The sequence below is a fragment of the Pimephales promelas genome, chromosome 5, assembly GCF_988280905.1.
Source record: "Pimephales promelas chromosome 5, fPimPro1.hap1.1, whole genome shotgun sequence".
Taxonomy (NCBI): domain Eukaryota; kingdom Metazoa; phylum Chordata; class Actinopteri; order Cypriniformes; family Leuciscidae; genus Pimephales; species Pimephales promelas.
In genome coordinates, this window is record NC_142773.1 from 173,297 (window position 1) to 188,403 (window position 15,107).

The 15,107-nt window shown below is 38.4% G+C and overlaps 1 protein-coding gene across 2 annotated transcripts; it reads left to right on the forward strand.

Moving 5' to 3' along the window:
• Positions 1 to 6,017: 6,017 nt before the first annotated feature.
• On the forward strand, positions 6,018 to 14,737 carry LOC148978790 (G protein-coupled receptor 4-like). 2 transcript variants are annotated; one of them, XM_089130751.1, is made up of 3 exons: positions 6,018 to 6,050; positions 12,997 to 13,123; positions 13,468 to 14,737. In XM_089130751.1, exon 3 carries the CDS (start codon positions 13,492 to 13,494, stop codon positions 14,479 to 14,481), a length of 990 nt encoding a protein of 329 aa, XP_088986877.1. In that variant the 5' UTR covers positions 6,018 to 6,050; positions 12,997 to 13,123; positions 13,468 to 13,491; the 3' UTR covers positions 14,482 to 14,737. The 2 variants fall into 2 exon arrangements, with proteins under 2 accessions (XP_088986877.1, XP_088986876.1); XM_089130750.1 differs by lacking the exon at positions 6,018 to 6,050 and having other exon boundaries at positions 12,873 to 13,123.
• Positions 14,738 to 15,107: the final 370 nt, after the last annotated feature.

Genomic DNA, 15,107 nt, shown 5'->3' on the forward strand with positions numbered 1-15,107 from the left:
TAAAACTTTTTCATCTTACTTAGATAAGTGTTACACTGACATGGAAATTGAGCTGAAAATGACATTCGAGAGTTTGGAATATATTTCCACGACTGCCGACATTTGGACGAGCCATAACAAAAGTTTTTCTCGGAATGACGGCACATTGGATTGATCCTTCTACTTTTCTTCGTGGACATGCAGCGTTAGCTTGTAAAAGAGTTAGAGGGAGACATACGTATGATGTAATCGCCAATGAAATCGAACAAGTCCACTCAGCTTACGGACTTACCTCTAAAGTGACTGCAACTGTTACAGACAACGGCTCTAATTTTGTCAAAGCATTCAGAATGTTCGAGCAATCAGGTTCTGATGTTATATCAGAGGAAGATGAAGAAGTGACATTTACTGATGTTGCTCAGACTCTCTCCACAGACTCTGATGGACAGTTTTCTCTCCCTCCACACTTAAGGTGTGCATCACACACACTGAACTTAATTTGTCATGATGTTGAGAAATGGCTAACAGCAAACGAGTCCAAAGTCATCTACAGAAGTGCTATTTCAAAGTGTTCTGCACTGTGGACAAAAGCGAACCGTTCTTCTGTGGCTTCAGAGTTAGTAGATAATTTTTTCAAGAAGAAACTCATAGTGCCTACTTCAACACGATGGAATTCATTTCACGATGCCCTGTCCAGAATCACTGACATTCCAGTTGCTGAGTTAAATACTGTTTGCACTCAGTTTGGAATAAAATGCTTCAATGAGCGTGAATATCTGTTCCTAAAGGAATATTGTATTGTGTTAAAGCCACTCACTGTAGCACTAGACATATTGCAAGGAGAAGATAACTGCTATTTTGGAACCCTTCTTCCAACTCTGGAGATTTTAATGTCCAGGACACTGGCACTGCGGGATGAGCTTAGGATGACGGCATCTCTCCCTGATGTCATCGTTCAGGTAATTTGATATTTATATAGATTGCTAGATTTTTGTTTTACCCATGGCATGGCTTAAATAATTTTTTATATTATCTGTCATAATCTTGTATAATGTGAAGTTTCTGATGTATTATTATTTTTATTTTTCTCATAGGCTATCAAGACACGCTTTTCCTCTTTGATGGACAACAAAAAAGCTCTCCTGGCTGCAGTCACTTTGCCCAAATTTAAGTTACGCTGGATCAGAGAAGAAGAGAAAAAAGACACTGTTAGGACAGCAGTGGAGGCTTACATCACTCCCCCTGTTGCCTTTGGACTGGAAATTACAACCAAATTCTGCACAGTGTGGCTTTATATTCACTTTAGGATGTAGATACAGTTAAATTTAGCGCCATTGGCTCATACAACCCACACACGTCATCGACCCAGAATGCACTGCACACGCAAAAATAATGCCTGCCTTCGTAGTTCAAATTCTGTAAAACAACGTGAGAATTTTTTAAATAACGAAAATATTTGATGTATTCCTAACTATGTACTTTGTAGGAGAGAGCAACTGTAGAATATTTAGGCCTAACAACTTGGAAATTGGATGAAAACTCTTTGAAAATTATTCTTCTGTCTTATTAGTTCATTTAACATCGTATAATACCGTGTATCTGTCTCCATTTCCAATTCCACACGATCAGTTTCCCTCAGTTTCTGTGCACCTGTGTAACATCGCTGCTAGTAGTCCCACTTCTCTTTCTTAGTAAGTTTAGAGTGTTTTATTTCTGATCCTGCAGTTTTAGCCATCTCAACTTGTTCTTTCTTTTCTAAGTCTTTCCCTGTTTCAAGCCTCTCCTTACTAATAACCACACACACACACACACACACACACACACACGCACACGCACACACACACAAACAACCCCTTTCGCTCTGCCCATTTTTGGGGTAAATTGAACACAATATGCGGTGACATCACAATCGTGTTGCATTGTGGTATATGGGGCTGCCTGAAGTGTACATATGAAGTAGACTCGCTCTCGGTCAGAATCGAGGGTCTGTCCATATAAACTTCCTTCGTCCACTTCACGAAGTGGAATGCACTTCAAAATGGCAGCAGGCATTCCCCCGAGGGAAGTAAGCAAGTGTGTGACTAAAAGTGGACTGGAACGCAGCCCATGTAAGCCATGCTTCCTCTGCCCAATAAATCTGCCTTGCTCTACTACACACCTGGGTATATACCATCCACTAGAGCACCATAGCGCCTCTGGTGGTGTGTAGTAGTAGTGCACTCAGTACCAAAGAACAGGCTTGAGCCTTTTACAAGATGACGTGCACTACAGGCGCTCTTTTATACTCAGTGCACCTGCAGTGTCTGGCTCAATCTGTGTCAAAATCACACACTAAACTCATGATAGTCCACAGAAGCAGAAAACTCACAGATAGTCACAGATATTGTGCAGACACTTTCAGTAGGAAACAGTTAACATCCGTGTTATATTAGAGGTGGTTTGTGGCATTATTCATTAGGAATTAATGCTGATGGGAAATGGGTAAATGTGCAATTATACTGAATCTCTTAGTAACAAGCTTTCAGGAATAAAGCTTTAGAAAATTGAGGAAAAAAATCCCCCACATCCACTCAATAGAGAAGTGTTTTCTAATGGCAGAAACCAAATCAATTATGAGACTCAGTAGAAGAGCTTCAGGTTAAATCCTTCATGACGGACACTTTAAAGATGTATAAAAACTGTACTGTTCATCATTTGAGCTATTATAATCTTCTAAATCATCATATGTGAAATATATGCATCACATCTCTATTGTGTTCACTATCAACATGTGGAGGAAAGTGTTCATTACTGTCATTATTACCATTAAGCTAAGATGCTGTTTGATTGTTCTTCTAGTGGACCGTACTGTGAAAAAGTCTAATGTTCACAAAATCTGAACATGAATTAGCTTTTCACCAATATTAAAGGTGCCAGAGAATGGAAAACGTCTCGGGTTATGACTATAACCCTTGTTCCCTGAGAAGGAAACGGAGACACTGCGTCAATGAAGACTCTTTGGGGGACGCTGACACACACACACACACACATACACACATCAGCCTTGCGATGAAGCAAGACGCACTAAGGCCTCGAGGGGCGTGGCAGGACGACACAGTGTCTCGTTCTCTTCTCAGGGAACATGGGTTATAGTCATAACCCGAGACGAAAAGAAGACTGATGTATGAATCTTCCAGAATCCACAAGCTGGAGTATGAATGAATCATACTCCAGAAAGGGAACTGTGTTTATCTTGGCATAGATGAATAATGAGAGTTCTGTACGTGGAACGGACATACCGTGCGCCTCGAACACCATTGTTTCCTCCTTCATGTTAAATCTGGTGTTTCCAAAAGACCGCTGAAGGACCGGGGAATCCCAACACAACACTATCTGTGACATTGCAGTCGGCATCATTAATATTCACACCCCACTGTCTCAAATCAAGCGGTTCGACCGTGTGACGTCACACAGTGCAATAAGGAACACAGCAGTCATTTCGAAATCCACAATGAATGCGTCTAAGGTTAACACTAATGGTACATTACGGCATGTTTTCTATCTATGACGTCCTCAATATAATTCATAATCCCACGTTTATAATGAACAATGCGTTATGGTTATAGTATTATAAATGGTGTACGCAAAGAACAGAGGGGCGGGGAGAGCAGAGCTCATTATCATTTAAAAGCAAGTGGACTGAAACGGCATGCGGAAAATAGAGCTGTTTTTGACCAGGTAACCAGGTTTTTGACCAGGTTTTTGACCAGGCTCACAAAATAACCTCTCCCTTCTAAGTATGACCTGAACCATTTTAGGACTATCCCAGAAAGCCCCACCCAGTTTTCCAGCCTGTCAAGAAGTATGTTGTGATCAACAGTGTCAAATGCAGCACTGAGGTCGAGTAGTACCAACACGGATAATTTGCCTGTATCAGTATTTAAGCGAATGTCGTTTATTATCTTTATGAGAGCTGTCTCCGTGCTGTGATGCGATCGGAAACCAGATTGAAAATTGTCAAAATATCCATTTGAGCTTAAGAATTTGTTCAGCTGATTGACGACAACCTTTTCAATGATCTTGCCTATGAAAGGAAGATTTGAGATCGGTCTATAATTACTTAAGATGGTCTTATCCAGATTGCTCTTTTTCAGGAGGGGCTTGACAACTGCAGTTTTCAGGGAGTTCGGAAAATTCCCAGAGCGAAGTGAGGCATTCACCACTTCTAGGAGATCTGCTTCTAAACAGTTTAACACACTTTTGAAAAAAGATGTGGGAAGTGTGTCAAGGGCGCAGTTTGATGTTTTAAGGTGCTGTACGGTTTCTACCAAAATTGTGTCATCAATTTCTTCGAAATCAGACATAGTAACTACTTTCTCAGGTTGTGGTCTGATCTGCCTGACCCCAGAGCAACTCAAGGATGTGCTGATCACCTTTCTGATGTTATTGATTTTCTCAGAAAAGAAAGAAGCAAACTCACTGCACTTGCTGTCTGAGAGCATTTCTATGGGAATCTGGCTTGGGGGGTTTGTCAGTCTCTCTACAGTAGCAAAAAGAGTGCGTGTGTTGTTTATATTGCTGTTTATAATATTTGAGAAGAAAGTCTGTCTGGCTTTGCCTAGTTGCCTAGTTCCCTAGTTCCTTTAGCTTAAGTTCTGTCAGGAAGACTCAATCAGCGCATCATGCATTACCTCATTCCTATCTAATCAGGTGTTAACAGTCACAGTATAAAAGATTAGTACTTACACTTGTCTGAGTTCGCAGATGCTGACGCTGCCATTCCCCTCCATCCTCCCCATCACCACCACCACCAGGATGGTCCCTTCCTTACACTTTCTGTAAAGCTGCTTTGAAATATGTATGTTGGCCAGAGGAGAACTGGCCCCCAACTGAGCCTGGGTTCTCCCAACGTTTTTTTCTCCATCCAATCACCTGATGGAGTTTTGGTTCCTTGCCACCGTTGCCTTGCTTTCGGCTTGCTTAGTTGGGGACATTTAATATTCAACAATATTATTGATCTGTGTTGCATTACTTTCATGTTACCACTGTGAAGCTGCTTTAAAACATTCTGAATTGTAAAAAGCACTGTAAAAATAAATGCGACTTGACTTACCTCCAGGGGGTCGGCAGCACCCCCGCCTTCATCTCAGGCGGGACATGCAGATTTGGCTAACCTCGCTTTGCTCGCTAAGGACGGGGCCTACGCCAAAGAACTCATAAATTTATGCTTGCTGAGCTGTCAATAAATGTATTCTTCTTTTCAACTTATCTCCCGAGTCTTTCTGGTAGAAATAGTGATTTAGTCTCTGATAGTGATCAGATGAAGCATGGGTTGTTAGAGGAGAAGCCTCTACTGAATCATTGCCAGGGGTGGGAAGTAGACCTGAATCTGTGTTGTGTAGTAAATCAGATGTAGATCTGGTGGAACAAATGGATTTGGAAGATTCTCTAATTTTTGAAATGGTTAAATCACCTCCAGTCCAATTGGGGCGGTCTGGTCTGCAAACAGCAGGGGGGCATTCTAACCCATTTAATTTACCCAGATCAGTCGCAGTTAATGGAGACGGTAGGTTCATAGAGTAGATCATTTCTCAAGAATGGACACTGGGTGATTTTGATTATTTTTCTTTTTTGTTTCTTTCTCTTTTCTTGTAGTACAGGTGGTTAGTAAAATGAATCGAAAGATCATGGGGACGATCGGACGACCAGATAGGTGGCAGCGATTTTCTTTCTTTTTCATCGGCTGTGTTTGATGTTTTTAAATGTGTAATAATCATGTGTATCAAAATATTTTGTGCAGATGGATAATGCCTGGTATGATACATTAGTGTTATATGACTGTATTAATGGCTATTCACATTCTCCTCTGTATAACACTTGTGCTGCTGTTAATGGTTGTATATTGTGTAGTGTGGTTTGCTGATTGCTGATGCGGTTGCGTGTGCATTAACTGTTAATGATGTTTAATGCATCTTTGTTTGGTGTTTGTGGAGTTAACTCAGGCTATAAAAGATAAAAGATGGCAGAGCAGCTCATACACACCATCATCATCTCCTCATGAGCAGCGTCTTCAGTCTTCAGTCTGATTCCCGGTAAGATCATGAATTATTGTGTCCTTGTGTTTCAGCCTTTGCTCAAACGTTAGCACATGTTGTTCAGCTTGCTGACTCTCTAGTGTGCTTGATTATGTGGAGAATAAACTAAAGAAATTAAGGTGGAATTGTTTAAAGCAGGTTTGAAAGTTTTCTTTAAGGTTCTGCCGGATCCAGTTTCCATTTCAGGCTCTTGAGATTCATTTGATGATGATCTTAAACTTCATCATCTGTGGTCCCAGGTGAAGAGGAAAGGCATTTAAATTGGGCTTTCTTTTGGACATACTTAATATATTTAAATTATACTGTATTAAGAGTGTATTAAATGTATTATTGTGAAACAACTGTTCAAGATATGCTGAAGATCAATGTTAAGGTGAGACACGGCAGGCAAAAACATTGTGTTTTTTTCAATGGTCAATGTTGAGATTTTGGGATATTTGTCTTCAGTAACTTCTTTTACTTCTTTAACTTCAGTAATCTTCTTTTAAACTTGTGCTGAAAAAAGTCCAAAATACACATTTAGGTCTTTATTTTATTACACTTTGTCTGTTTGCGTGTGTAGATTTCACCTAATTCATCAAAAGTTGTCGTTGTAAATCCGTGATCGCGGTCTGCACCGTCGTCACACACACACCACTACAGATGTGTAATTGTGTATCCTGAAGTGTGTGTGAGTCCCTCAGGTCATGTTCCCCTGTGATGGACTGCTGATGTGGTGATGTGTTGTTTTGGAGGATCCGTGACGGATGAAGCGATGATGAGTTTTGGATGTTAAACAGTGGGATGCATGGATTTTACTTGGACCTAAGGCATATTTTGTCTGTAATTCGTGGCTTTCAATAGAAATTAGTGGAATTTTGCCATAAAAATCTTTAAAAGCCTTTTTCTCAAAATGAGTTTTTTCTCACACTCCGAGTGAGGATTTTCCACTTCTGCAGCTCCTACTAGGGCTGAACGATTTTGGAAAATAATCTAATTGTGATTTTTTTAACCAATATTGCGATTGCGAATTAATATGCGATTTAAAAAAAAAAGTTATTTACCTTCTGTATTAGTCGAAAAAGACAAGCAATAAATCATTGTACAGTAGGGATGGGAATCTTTAGATAGCTCATGATCCGATCTACTTTTTTTCTTAATTAATCTTAATAACTCTTAAAATATGTATTTAATTACATGTGTAAAAACACATACTTTAAAAAATAAATATAAAAAAACATTTAATTAAACCAATTACATGTTAAGAATTTTAAATAGGCTATATAAAATAATATAGCTTCAAAATATAAAAGCTAGTAAATAAAGAGAAACAAAAAAACATTACAAGCAATAAAGAAAGAGTGGTCTCAGTATTTAAAAGTAGGCTGTCTGAATGTTTATCATTCAAGAGCTGGAGTGATTTCCCCTCAGTTTAGATACGATAAGCTGCATTCACACTAATGCATATTTCTCTTTTGAAATTGTAAATGTGGTTTGTCCTGTTGCTTTAAGATATAACTGACCGTGTTTACATCAATTTCACGTCATAAAAGCATTTTGACATGCAAGTACATTTACCAATGAGTCGCTCACGGCCGCATGCACGAGCGCTCTTCACAAAGCACGCGTTAGTATTTTAAAATGAAAGCAGCCTTCTCAGTGATTTTCATGGTTTTAATATATAAGCCAACTGCATTCCAAAATACATAAATAATGCCTCTGTGAAGCATTTGTAAAGAAAATACCCGCGGGAGAGAACGCGCACTGCAAGTGTAACGTTATAACATCAAGCAAAGCGGCAAAACCTGTTCAATGAAGCCCGCGAATGTCCTTGTAATTTGGTTCAACCCCGACCTTTATAAAATAACGTTACTATGTTTTGTAAGGTTCGAGCGGTGTCGTGTGTGTGTGTGTGTGTGTGAGGAAGAGAGAGAGCGAAGAGAAAATAGAAGCAAGCAGATTCAGAACACGGTTCGTTTCTAAAGCACGCGCAGCGTCATCACCAGTGTTGGGAGTAACGCATTACAAAAGAAATACATTACAGTAACATATTACTTTTTGCTGTAACGCAATAGTGTAAGGCATTACTAATCAATTTTCAGTAATATTTTACTCGTTACATGTTCAATGAGGCTTGTATTACAGTTGTATTACAGTGTATTGTCTGCTTTTATTTCTTAAAGGCAACAGACTATGTGAAAGTTTTAAAGCAGTCTTTTAGTGCCAGTTCAGAGCGGTCGCGCCTGTAACATTGTTTTTTCCTCATAAATGCGAACACGAAAACTAAAATAAAATGAATATTTTAAGTTCTATGGAGACTGGAGAGCCAACCCTTCCTCATCCGATTTGCGCAGTAATTAACAGAATTACCAAAAATATATTTTGCCTCCTATTTTTTTTTTTGTCACGCATGAATGTCTTTTCCCTAATATTAAAAATAAAACATAGACTGATATTTGTCTAATGTCTGGAGTCCTTTAAGGAAGTAGCCTATATACGTTTCAATACATGTATTTTCTGAGAATTTTTATTTCAAGTTTTGACTGCAAATGTCATGTCCATAATGCTGGACTTCCCCAATTTTAAATAATATATCCTAGACTAGTTTTGTGGTGTAGGTCCACGTATTTTATAATGTTAACTTCAAATAATACTAATAGCCTAATTTAAAGATAAGGCAGCATTGGATCTGGACAGTAAGGAGAATTACACTGGAGTTGGAAGAGGTGTGTCGCGATTCTGTAGGTTCGTGGATCTGAGTTGTGTGGCGAATCGCGATTTCGGTTTCATATTGCATATCGTTACAGCCCCAATGTTAAGTTCTACTTAGTTATTTTGGTGAAAGTAACTCAAAAGTAATACATGAGTAATGTAACGCATTACAATTCTGAGACAGTAATATTGTAAGGTAATGAATTACTTTTAAATAACAGTAACAAGTAATACCTAATGTATTACAGTTTGGAAGTAACTTGCACAACACTGGTCATCACGCATCTGTGTTTAAAAACTATAAGCTCATACTCGATTCTGAAATTCTCTGAATCGATCCAGGATTGTTGAGGAGAGGAGGGAATAAATAACACAATAAACTGTTCTTTTCTGGACGCCAGACCGCGTAGCGTGGCAAGATGATGCCTTATCTTGCATCTGATGCTCTTTTATCTTGATCAGGGACGTGCACAGGAATTTTGAGGGGCAGTTGCTCTGACCTGAAAAAAGGGCACCCCCCCCCCCTCCTCCCCCCTCACGGGCTATATGAAGGAATATATTCAGTTGAATTTGTCACCTTCCAAATTGCCTTATCTGGCCGTGTTTATGTCCAAACGCAATGCCTCATCTTATGGTCTTATTATTTTTTATAAAGATTGCAAAATGTCAGAGATGAGACAAATGAGCAAAAGAGTTCCTCATATTGTTGTTTATTGTTTTTTATTATTATTATTATTTATTTATTTATTTGAAAAGAAATAATCTGGATTGAATGGAAAAACTCGAAAAAATAAAAAACGCTTAGATTTCGGGAAAAAATACAATCCTTTTTTGCCAATCCTGAACTCCCCCTGGGGCCCTAAGCAAAATTCTGCTAAAGGGACCCTCTACCTGATCTGTGATGCCGTGAGCCATGTAAACCATTTGCCATTGCCACTCAATACCGCCCAATAACAATCCTCCCTCCTTTAAACAAAACAGTCAAAGAATAAGTACAACAATATAGAACAGAATGAGGTTCAAACAAATAACATTTACTGAATAAAGCATTTTTATAGAATGTTAAGATAACAAGTGAGTATTAACGTAAACATAAATAAGAAGAAAATAATAAAGTACAACCCTGAACTTTGGCTTTTGGGATTAATTTTGATTCACTCTACAGCCTGGGTATTTTTTGGAATCAGTAGCCTATGATTTTTATTTTTTTATTTTTTTATGCATGTTGAAGCAAATCTTGATTTATGGTTATTTACTGAGGGATTTGCATTCATATTGACCAGAATGTCCAGCTAATCATCATTTTAAATTCAATATAGCCTATAAATCAATGTCAAATTGCCAATACATTGGTTTCTATCTTGCATAATTAGTGCAGTTGTTTAGAGTTTTTAACTACACTGAGACTAGATAATCAGTGTCTTTATAATGTGTACTTTGATTGGGAGTGCCATCATTCACATATTGTACAGTATTTCTCTGGTCTCCACATTTCTGCTTGAAAAATGCGAGTTTCATTTCGTGCACGCGCATATGAACGCAACACACGCGACGCGGTTATGTTTTCCGAGCTGTAGTAAACAAACACTGTTGTTGCACTTTGTCGTTTATAAAAAACAAAACGTAATAAATAATGGTATTTTACTCTCACTTTTGTCAGGCAAAAAGTGATGCAAGAGATGCACTGCCTGCCCAGATAGGTTAGCAAGACCAAAAACCTTCAAACTGTGCTGACATCAAACTAGAGAGGAGAGAACACAAGTTTACCTGACTGCTGTTCCCGCAATTCACTCTCATGTTTTTCTTCTTCCTCTTTTCGTGACGAGAAGGATAGTTTCGCTTCATTTTGTCATGGACTTCGTACACATTAATTAGCGCGCGACACGAGATGGAGGCGCGGCCTGAGTAATTTGCGGTGCCTTACCATACACACCGGTCGCGTGCAGTCTATGGTCGCGTGCGGCACTGCAGCCACGTAAACAGTTTGACTTTCCCTTTCAGTGCCCGAATGGAAGTGAATGAGGCTTTGCGATTTTTATATTATTTTTTTGTCTAGGCATACGTGAAATTCTACATCCATTGTACGATTTTTTTTTTTCCTCGGAAGGGCAACCTGAGTCGAGAAGGGCATATGGGCAGTTGCCCGGGCAACCTGAGCAACCCCCCTGTGCACGTCCCTGATCTTGATGCTTCAGACTGCTTTTCTCTCGCGTGTCAAGTGACCAGTGTAATCGCAGCTCTTGCGATTACAAAATCGCGTTTCATCATATCGCGATTTTATCGCAAATGCAATTAATCGTTCAGCCCTAGCTCCTACACACACCAAACTCTACACTTGTATTCATAACTATATTGTGAAGGTTTGTCCGGAGGGATTTGTTCATATGTCATTCTTGGCCTGATTTATATGACAGTGTATGCCTAAAAATGGGGCGGAAATCAATTGTTTAAGGCTATTGGCAGTATTTTCTGATTGACAGGGGAACAAAAGGAGATATTCATAATCCCCTCTGCTAATGTCTTTTCACTGAATATATCAACAAAATGCTCAAATAATTTTGAACTTTGTTTTTTTCCAATGGTCAGATTCGTCACTTCAAATAAATGCAAATCGGCTCATATTTAATTAGCTATTAGCTAAGGCTGCAAAAAACGATTATTTGGATAATCGATTAATCTAATGATTATTAGAACGATTAATCGACTAATCGTCGATTATTTTGCCAGCTAATCATTAAGTCTGGAACGTTTATTCAGCTTTTTCCATTAACATTGAGTTAATGTCGCGTTCCCCACGGTTCTGGTAATGTTTTCCATTTCATTTAGTTAAAACATTGAGTTATACATATTCTTACTATAATATAAAAAAAGAAAATCAGTTCAGCTTTTGAAATAGTGGTTTAAATGAACTTAGAGCCAACTAAACAGGTCATTCTCTATAAGTTTAACTCAAATCACACACAAATGCTCTCTAAGCATTGTTTAATAAGCCCACTGCTTTTCATAGAACTGAAACAGAAAAAGGGTCTTAACTTCAGGACACAAAAAGGGTAAAATATTAATCTGCAAACCATTATTATAGATATAAAATGACAGAGATGTTCTCATTCACCTTTTGATTTAGAGAATGAAAAAGAAAAAGTAACTGCCATGATATTATTCCTAACATCTCCTTTTGTAAGTCTTCATGATTATGGAACAAAATACAGGCAAGAAATAAGACTATAATGCATAATAGTGTTACAATAATAAAATCAGCCCTGACTCCTAAGCTCAATCAAGCTTTATTCTATGCAAAATAAATCATCACATTACTGTAATTATATTATTATTGATGATGATCTTATTACTATTAATAGTATTGCATGATCTAATAAAGAGATTTACGGTACCGCTAGTTAGTTAGCTCCAGCTGGAGAACACTCAGTTCTCACCGGCTCCTCTTTAGCCCGGATGTTTCCTCTTTAAGTGCTCCAACATGCATGTGGTGCTCCTGTGAAAAGCACGTTCTGCCTTGCTTGTATTGCACATGACAGCATTCTTGGTTTTAAGTTTTGTAAAACTTTGTCAAACCTTGCTAGTTCGGATTCGTTTGCACTCCGTCATAATTCGCGCTGTTTTTTCTTTTTCCGCACTTGCATTTGTAAGGGCTGCATTACACTCTAGCGCCACAGCGCCGTAGCGGTCAAATCACGATATTGCACGTCCTTACATTAGGTCACGTGAGATCAGACGACTACTCGACAACAAAGATATTTGTGGACAATGTCGACTAAACATTGCAGTCCTATTATTAGCTATATGTAAAAATAAAATTAATTATTACTTATTATTAAAAATTAATTATTTTTTTCTCCTATTCATGTGAGTGATCAACTGGTAAAGTTTCATGGTGATATCTGTAAGTTAATATTTTTACCCTATTCACCTGTAGTGTCTCGCCTTACACTATTTGCGATATATTTTAATATATTATTCTTAAAACACTTGCGGGGAAAGAGTTATAAACTCTGAGTGAACTTTAAAAATGAAAGCATCAGATATAAAGTTGAGTTTATATGTTTATTTGTGAGTGAATTGTGTGTTTAAAGTAATTCCAGTTTCACGCGTTGGATCCAATATGTGTGTGTGTGTGTGTGTGTGTGTGTGTGTGTGTGTGTGTGTGTGTGTGTGTGTGTGTGTGTGTGTGTGTGTGTAATCTCAGGCATTTCCTCCGTTAGATCAATAATCTTTAAGATGTGTGTTTCTCCAGTGTGTGCAGTGAATGAAGAGCTCTTTAAACACGGCAGTGGAAACTTGTGAAACATCTGTCAGTCTGTGTGTTATTCCACAAACTTCTGCTTTGACCTGCAGACCAAACACACACTCCTGTCAGTAACGTAAGTTCTTCAAGATTTATTCCTCCTTTAATAAACCATTGTACACTTGCAGCTGTGCTGGACTGAATATTCACAACAACAGCATTCTTGCTTCTGTCATATTGTTCAAATGGAGGATTTACTAACTTTAATCTGACATTTCACCTATTTCAAGCTTTCTAACATTACACACACTCCTCTAAACAACATGTCAAGAAAACAACTTATGTGTTGTTGTTATTATTATATATTATTGAGTTATTATTAACACATTATTTTCCCTATTGGTTTTAATAAAGATAAATATATGATTGCAATAGTAAATGAATGCATGTTTTTAAACTAATGACTGGTTTGTTATTTAGTGCCTGTCAAGATTTCATGAAACAATGGCAGAACAAAACGCCAGCATCAACGGATCAAGAGGAGGAGATTATGAAGATGAATGGATCCATCAGATGTGGGAATTTCTCAGTAAACTTGATGCTGCATACCCAATAATTATCAGCACCATTTCCACCATTGAGATTGTGATCATGATCGTAACTCTGTGTGCGTTGTGTGCTCTTCTCAAATCTCAGCGCTCCACTCCAGTGTTTGTTATTCATTTGATTCTGTCAGATCTCATTCAGATCATTTGTATATCAACATGGACAATCATAGGGTCACGGGATGCAGTTAATGCATATTATTATAGTTTGATAGCGGGTGTGTATTTTATGGCATGTGTTGCTCTTGAACGATATCTTCTGGTTTCTCATCCTATCTGGTACAGATCTCATCATTCACTGAAAGTCTGCTGTGTTATTTCTGTCATCGTCTGGTTTGTTCCTCTGATCTTTGCAGACTTTAACTCCTATTATCTGTATATTAACCGTCTGCCCCGAGCGATCGGCTGTTTAATCCCCTACCCGATAATCATTCTGTGTTTTATCGGCACTTGTCGCGGTCTTTCACGCGCAATATCTCTTACTTCTGTAAAGCGCAGAAAGATTTTGGGCAGTTTGTTCCTGGTGCTTCTGACTTACACTTTCCTCATTCTCCCCGACATAATCGTGAATTTTATTATAGAATATGGAGGTTTCAGTTTCAGTGAAAGTTTGTACAGTGTGGTATTGCTCTATATATTTGGGCGTTTGTCTGAGTATCTCCTGCTCCTGAACCCGCTGGCTGACTGTGTCCTGTACATGTTCATCAGGCCTGATGTGGGAGGGTTAATGAAGTCTGTTCACTGCTGTTGTAGAACTGACACACATCAGGATTCGACACACACACGGGACGAACACTCTGGAGTCAGTAGTGCAGCGTTTGCCTGCTGTGTTTCAGTGCTAAAGCCTGCGTCTCATTCACGGACCTGCACTTCAGTTTCAACATCATGAAGTCAATGCCATTCTGTTCACTCACACACCCGTCCTTTCTATGGCATTCAGCTTTATTAGAGACAACTCTTGATTCATCAATTGCTCATAAAACACATGCGGTGAACAGAGTTTTATTAAAGATGTGTTGATGTAGTGTTCCTGGATCAGCAGGACTTTATCATACGATGGAGAGGAGGGTTGTATAAAGCACGGTTTATTCTCTCTTCAGATCAACAACATCAAGTAGTTTCAGCTCGTAGTCTTGCTTGTGTTCCTAATGCATGTCCATTATACTCTTTTGACCAAATAACTACTATTCACACTGTTACAAAGATAACTGACATAATGTACATATGCTCTCATGTCCATCAAAAGATGAATCACTTTCTTTCTTCTGTAAAAGACAATATTGTGAGATGATTTTATGACGTCAGTGGACAGTTTCGGGTGAACTATCCCTAAAAACACTTGATTTAAAGTGCAGAAAGTATATCAGAAGAGATGTAAGTTTATATGAAATATTAACCAGAGCTTGCATGGAAATCATAAGAGAGTTATTAGTAATATTGTTGTGTGTTTATAGAAGTGTTTGATATGGAGTCAGAGACTGTCCTGTATTCTCTCTCTTCTGTCATTAATATAAT